General features: G+C 40.2%; 1 protein-coding gene across 1 annotated transcript in view; it reads right to left on the bottom strand.

The window, feature by feature from the left end:
- LOC308321381 (dapper homolog 3-like) overlaps positions 1-1,511 on the bottom strand; it is a 20,582-nt gene extending 19,071 nt beyond the window's left edge. The window contains exon 1 of the mRNA XM_080772243.1: positions 1,050-1,511. Within this exon, the coding sequence (XP_080628369.1) occupies positions 1,050-1,301 (252 nt within the window). The 5' untranslated portion in view covers positions 1,302-1,511. The remainder of the gene's footprint in view (positions 1-1,049) is intronic.
- Between the last annotated feature and the right edge of the window lie 6,354 nt (positions 1,512-7,865).

Here is a 7,865-nt window from a genome sequence, read left to right as displayed (position 1 = left end):
TAATAAAGACTGTAGAAAATAATATACGCCCCCCATCACCACACTCACCATTATAAGAAAATAATAGGTTTGAATAGTCTGTATAGCATAGCCTATAGGCTTAAAGCAGTGGAAAGCACTCATGCGTAAAAGTTTCTTGCGAGATAGCTGTGATCATGTCACTGAACCAATGCTCTTGGTTTCAGAAGTTCCTTCATGGGGATTAATTATGATATCAATCATCTGACAAAAACACACGTATAGACCTATAAGGAATCTATCTCTGGTCTGACCTGGCTTTCACTTCGGTGGATTCTTGGCACTTGGCACTTGGCAGTATGCACTATATAGTCGGTTGTTACAACTACACAGACAGTAAGTAGCCTTTTACTGAACCATCAATTATGCTGCACAAGCTTTAGCCTAATTAAAATGACATGACATGTTTAAGCTAAAAGCCATAGTCATCAAAACGAATGTTTCATTTATTTATGATCTCATGAGAGCATCAAATAAGAAGAGGTTGTTGGAGTAGTAAAAAACCCCATAGAGAGCCCATGACCAAGGAACAATGGGCCATTAAATGCATGGTGGCTTAGACCCTATACACAAACGGCGGGTGCTCCACCCCCTGATTCCCTTACTTACCCCCAGGCATAGATAAATCTCAGCCCGAGGCCCCGAGCGATGGCTACAGATTACATCCTTTGAGAAAGAGAAAGACACAGGGCAGGCTACCTATTAATCAACTTAAGTAACTTTTCTTGCAGAGAAGGGTCGCCACTACACAAAAGGCGCACCCACACCAAGTGTCCCTCCCAGCGGTCAAGATGATAACAAATGAGACATTGAGATGAGACCGCGTTGTATTCTAAGATGCTCATGGTAATTTAATTGGACGAGGCAAGCCAGGGAAACGGTCAAACGGATTCTTATTTGAGTGATAGCCGTATCCTATTATTACTATTGTTGTTGTTGGTCAACCAACATAGAGCCGTCAGTAGGCTATCCAACTGTAAAACAAAGTAAGTAACTATTAAAACTCAACTCATACTACAACTTATTCTTACCAGCTGACGTCTCAATGTCAAGTTTTCCTGGCCCCAGCTACTGAAACAGGCCAGCTCGCTGCTCCTCGCAGCCTCGTCCCGTGGGTCCACCTCCTCCACGGGCTCCCCCAGAGCCAGCGCCCCGAGGACCAGGCACTCCTGCCTCTGCTTGCGGAGCTCCAGCTCGCACAGCCCGGCTAGACTCGCCTCCAGGCGCTCCTTGGTCCGACTGCGCTCCACGGTCATTGGGAACGAGAACGCGCGGTGCATCATTGCAAAGAAAATATTAAAGAAAAGCACGAATTGCCGTTTTTGGACTGTCTGTGAATATCCTAAATCAGCACTAATTTCTGTTGTTCAGTTCAGCATCCTGAAGCTCTAGACATCAGCCATGGTGGATCCCGTTTCTTGTGTTCTTTTGGTGCGGGCGGTTGCCATCTAGCAGCGTGGTTGCTTTCCCTCAGACTATGCGCTATACATTTTCTATCTTGCAGCTGTCAAACACAAGAGCAGCGCCCCGCCCCCTCAGCGAGCGTCCACGACGAAAGTAAATGGATTTCATCCTAGCCTGAGAGCCTCGGTCCCATGGCTTACTCAATCTGCGAAGAGAAATTCAGACATCCGCCCCTTGCAAATTAAACCTTCGCTTTCATTGGGCATGAGGAGGGGTCGTGAGACCCGCGTCCCATCCCCCCTTAATTCATTATATTTACGCATGGACCCCACCCTTTAATTCTCGGGCCAATGAATGAATCATGAATTGGGCACGTTTTGAAGATGAATATTGGTTGAGGACCGATGAATGAAGGGGCTTTTTTAAATGGAAAACCATGAAATAAGAAGAGCTAAAAAAGACAGGTCGACGTGTCAATTGACAGAGATTCCTAAATTCAGTAGCAGATTTGAAGATTTCCAATGACATGCAGGGCATGGGGCAGGGTGGAAGGAAAACAAGTCCCCTGAGGACTTGTTTTTGTTTTGAGGGAATTATGCAATACAACACAATGTTGGGATGGGGTATGCAATTTGAATACCTGATCGGATAGGATAGCGTATTTGATTTTGTAGCATACCTGCCTGTGATGTATATATTGCTAAATTCAATTGATTGGATATTTGACGAAACCAATACCAATAACCTACCAATAAGGACCCAGGCCAAATGCCATTGCGCAGTAGCCTACACCAGGGATACTCAAATAGATTTACCTGTGGGCCACATTACAAAAATGGCAAGGGGCCAGGGGCCAGTAGATAAAATTACGACTTTAATGATAACTTCTCTCTTTCAATTGCTTTATTTTCGCAAAATGTATCAAAGTACAATGTGCATGCACACAATATGTAAATAAATAAATGTGTTACATTTTCTTGCATAAACACAAAGAGCTGTTTCCATAACTGCACAAATTATTGCACATAACATGAGTAGCTGTTATAATAACATAACATAACATGAGTAGCTCTTTGCCTGCCTGCCTGTCTGTCTGTCCATGAGTAGTTATTTGTCTGTCTGTCAATGAGTAGCTGTCTTACTGTCTGCCTGTCTATGAGTAGCTGTCTGCCTGCCTGTCTATGAGTAGCTGTCTGTCTGCCTGCCTGTCCAATTGTCCATGAGTAGCTGTCTGTCTGCCTGTCTGAGTAGCTGTCTGCCTGCCTGCCTAATTGTCCATGAGTAGCTGTCTGTCTGCCTGTCTATGAGTAGCTGTCTGCCTTCCTGCCTGTCCAATTGTCCATGAGTAGCTGTCTGTCTGTCTGTCTATGAGTAGCTGTCTGCCTGCCTGCCCTGCCCAATTGTCTATGTCCTTGATGTCATGACATGGGACTTGAACCGGCCAACTGACTGTAGGAGAGGCATCGGGCCAAGCGCTCCACACCATTACGCCACGGCACCTTTGGGCATTCAGCAGATGTCTCCGGGTGCTTTTGAGTTTTTATTTTTTATTCTAGCCTTGAAAAGTTCAAATTACTGCAGCATTGAGCTGTAGGAGGAACAGGACTTGAACATGGAATGTCTGTACTGAAACCCTGATGATTAGACCACTGCACCATCAGTCAGACACTCTCAGGCAAAGTCTCCTGGTAATTTTGAAGTGATGACTTTTGTTCGTTAGCCTTCAGTTAGTAAAGTTTAATAAATAACACAGCATCATATTAATCAGATCTTTCTTAGCGCTGTTGAGGTCTTCTTTTGTATGATAGTGTAACAGCCGGGAATCGAACCCTGGTCTCCCACGTGGAAAGCCCACATCTTAACCACTACTACAATTTGAGTTATCCTCATTTCTCATCATTTTGGACCATGGACTATAGCCCATATCGTACGGCATACTATAGCACGCCGCTTTTCATCGTTTTTGAGGATTTGAAAATAATTAACCAGCCTTTTAGAATTTAGATGGACAGTGAAAATGTTCTTCATGAGACTAGAACCCTGACTAGAACGATATGGGCTATAGCCCATGGTCCAAAATGATGAGAAACGAGGATACGTTTTTTTTTCAAAATTTCAAAAAACATGGGCTATAACCCATCGTTTTTTTTTTTTTTTCATTTTTTTCAAATCCTCCAAAATGATGAAAAATGGCGTGCTATAGTATGCCGTACGATATGGGCTATAGCCCATAGTCCAAAATGATGAGAAACGAGGCTAACTTTTTTTTTCAAAATTTCAAAAAACATGGGCTATAACCCATCGTTTTTTTCATTTTTTCATTTTTTTCAAATCCTCAAAAATGATGAAAAACGGCGTGCTATAGTATGCCGTACGATATGGGCTATAGCCCATGGTCCAAAATGATGAGAAACGAGGCTAACTTTTTTTTTCAAAATTTCAAAAAACATGGGTTATAACCCATGTTTTTTGAAATTTTGAATTTTCTTCAAATCCTCAAAAATGATGAAAAACGGCGTGCTATAGTATGCCGTACGGTAGGGGCTATAGCCCATGTTCAAAAATGATGAAAAATGAGGATAACATTTTTTTCAAAAATTCAAAAAACGATGGGCTATAACCCATGTTTTTTGAAATTTTGAATTTTCTTCAAATCCTCAAAAATGATGAAAAACGGCGTGCTATAGTATGCCGTACGGTAGGGGCTATAGCCCATGTTCAAAAATGATAAAAAATGAGGATAACATTTTTTTCAAAAATTCAAAAAACTATGGGCTATAACCCATGTTTTTTGAAATTTTGAATTTTCTTCAAATCCTCAAAAATGATGAAAAACGGCGTGCTATAGTATGCCGTACGGTAGGGGCTATAGCCCATGTTCAAAAATGATGAAAAATGAGGATAACATTCTTTTCAAAAATTCAAAAAACGATGGGCTATAACCCATGTTTTTTGAAATTTTGAATTTTCTTCAAATCCTCAAAAATGATGAAAAAAGGCGTGCTATAGTATGCCGTACGGTAGGGGCTATAGCCCATGTTCAAAAATGATGAAAAATGAGGATAACATTTTTTTCAAAAATTCAAAAAACGATGGGCTATAACCCATGTTTTTTGAAATTTTGAATTTTCTTCAAATCCTCAAAAATGATGAAAAACGGCGTGCTATAGTATGCCGTACGGTAGGAGCTATAGCCCATGTTCAAAAATGATGAAAAATGAGGATAACATTTTTTTCAAAAATTCAAAAAACGATGGGCTATAACCCATGTTTTTTGAAATTTTTAATTTTCTTCATATCCTCAAAAATGATGAAAAACGGCGTGTTATAGTATGCCGTACGGTAGGGGCTATAGCCCATGTTCAAAAATGATGAAAAATGAGGATAACATTTTTTTCAAAAATTAAAAAAACAATGGGCTATAACCCATGTTTTTTGAAATTTTGAATTTTCTTCAAATCCTCAAAAATGATGAAAAACGGCGTGCTATAGTATGCCGTACGGTAGGGGCTATAGCCCATGTTCAAAAATGATGAAAAATGAGGATAACATTTTTTTCAAAAATTCAAAAAACGATGGGCTATAACCCATGTTTTTTGAAATTTTGAAATTTCTTCAAATCCTCAAAAATGATGAAAAACGGCGTGCTATAGTATGCCGTACGGTAGGGGCTATAGCCCATGTTCAAAAATGATGAAAAATGAGGATAACATTTTTTTCAAAAATTCAAAAAACGATGGGCTATAACCCATGTTTTTTGAAATTTTGAATTTTCTTCAAATCCTCAAAAATGATGAAAAACGGCGTGCTATAGTATGCCGTACGGTAGGGGCTATAGCCCATGTTCAAAAATGATGAAAAATGAGGATAACATTTTTTTCAAAAATTCAAAAAACGATGGGCTATAACCCATATTTTTTGAAATTTTGAATTTTCTTCAAATCCTCAAAAATGATGAAAAACGGCGTGCTATAGTATGCCGTACGGTAGGAGCTATAGCCCATGTTCAAAAATGATGAAAAATGAGGATAACATTTTTTTCAAAAATTCTAAAAACGATGGGCTATAACCCATGTTTTTTGAAATTTTGAATTTTCTTCAAATCCTCAAAAATGATGAAAAACGGCGTGCTATAGTATGCCGTACGGTAGGGGCTATAGCCCATGTTCAAAAATGATAAAAAATGAGGATAACATTTTTTTCAAAAATTCAAAAAACATGGGCTATAACCCATTATTTTTTCCGCAATTTCCGCAATTTCGCAATTTTTCAAAAAAATTCAAAATTCAAAATTACGCAATTTCCGCAATTTTTCAAAAAATTCAGAAAACGATCGGCTATAAACTAAAAAACATTTCAAAGTAAAAACTTCCAGCATGGTCCAAAATGATGAGAATCGAGGCTAACTAAATAACTCAGAAACTACTCAGAAAGCACTATATTTCATATATTTCATGTCATAGTTTTAGAAATATAGCAAAGTGTCACAGAGCCACTTGACTAATGTGGGATTCGAACCCTGGACCTGTGGATCACAAGTACAGCTACTCATCACACTGAGCTAACTGCTGGTTACTACAACACAGCTTTTCTGTGCTAGTTGATGTTAGTGTGGAATGCAAAGTGTCAGTAAAGAATGGGGTGGGATTGGCCCCTTTATTTTTTTGTACCTGAGTGGGCTTTGAACCCACCATCTCCCGATCATGTGGCAGCATTCTAACACACTGAGCCACTGGCTCCAGACAATTCACTTATTTTTTGTTTCTTTTGTTCTTCTGTAAACTCATAAAGTTTTTCACTCCGTGAGATCAGCCAAAGAGTCGAAGGGTTTTCTGTACCTCATTTGAACTGCCTAAATCCAGGATTGAAACAGGGACCGACCTTTAAATCTTCAGCAGGTTCGAACTTGATGCAGTTGAGAATGTCTGACTTAACCCACCTTTCAGAATATAGAGGTTCTTTAGGTTAAAAAACAATGCACACTTTCGACATAAAAGCCCTAAAGAAACAAGTGTAATTGGTGGAGGTGCTCTAGGTGATCGAGTTCTAGCGTGGCTACCAATGCGACTGTGTACCGAGGTACATGGCCAAAGCAGGTTCAAGGCCAGCCTGGGGGACCAAGCTGTAACCAAGCACTGAAGCCAATACTCATCGATGTACTCTGTTACCCTGGGTCTACTGGGATGCAGTACAGTGGGGCCGGGGGGGGTATTTCCCCCCCCGGTGTTTCCACACAGTAAAATGTGGGTGTTATGGCAAAATAAACTAGAACTGCACCCTATCGAGTGCCTACTTGCTTGTTGCACACAAGTAGGCCTACTAGTACGGACATTTATACAATATTTAGCTCACTCTTACATCAAGGATGTTTTTCCAAGTTTGTATGTGTATTACAAAGAGCAGGGCCTTTAGTTATTCTTTTTTCATTTTGCATCTTTGCAAGGTTGTACCTTTGTAGGCCTACCTGTCTCTAATGTATAAGCAAAGTTGGAGTCTTTGCTGGTTTGAACCGGCACACTTCTACTAGGTATACTACGGATATCATTTGACTTATCCGCTTGGCCATTGAGGCACACAAACATGTTGAATTTCTGGGCTGCTTTAAAGTTGTCCTTCTGGACCTTTAGATCTTCAGTCTAACGCTCTCCCAACTGAGCTATTTCGGCTTGCAAGTGTCAAATCCAGCATTTATTTTTTACATTGACTGTTACTTGTTACTTCTTAAACAAAAAAACTCAAAACGTTTTTCACCCAGGGAGATCAGCCTAAGAGTCATAGGGTTTGCTGTACCTCATTTCAACTGGCGAAAGCCGGGATTGAACCAGGGACCTTCAGGTCTATCAGTCAAACGCTCTCCCAACTGAGCCATTTCGGCTTGCAAGTGTCAAATCCAGCATTTATTTTTACATTGACTGTTACTTGTTACTTCTTAAACAAAAAAAACTCATAATGTTTTTCACCCAGGGAGATCAGCCTAAGAGTCATAGGGTTTTCTGTACCTCATTTCAACTCCTGAAAGCCGGGATTGAACCAGGGACCTTCAGATCTTCAGTCTAATGCTCTACCAACTGCGTTATTTCGGCTTGTAAGTGTCAAATCCAGAATATATTTTTCAATTGATTGTTAGTTCTTAAACAAATAAACTCATACAGTTTTCCCCCAGTGAGATCAGCCTGGGAGTCATACGGTTTTCTGTACCTCATTTGACCTGCTGAAATCCGGTTCCATTTGTACACTGTCAAAGTCACTAACTAATACTATCAACATCCATCTATTCTATATACCCTCTACAACAGTGGTTCCCAAACCCTTTCTTGTCAAGGATCCCCGAATTTACACTTTATTAGCCCGTGGAACCTAACCCCAACCCTAACCCTAACCCGGCTATAATCCATGGTCAAAAATGATGAAGTGATTTTGTCTTTTTTACAAATCCCCGTTTT

This window comes from Protomyctophum bolini, assembly GCF_963924005.1.
Source record: "Protomyctophum bolini genome assembly, chromosome: 9".
In the NCBI taxonomy this organism is placed as follows: Eukaryota; Metazoa; Chordata; class Actinopteri; order Myctophiformes; family Myctophidae; genus Protomyctophum; species Protomyctophum bolini.
Note: the sequence above shows the minus strand (reverse complement) of the source record. Positions and strands in the feature narration are given on the sequence as shown.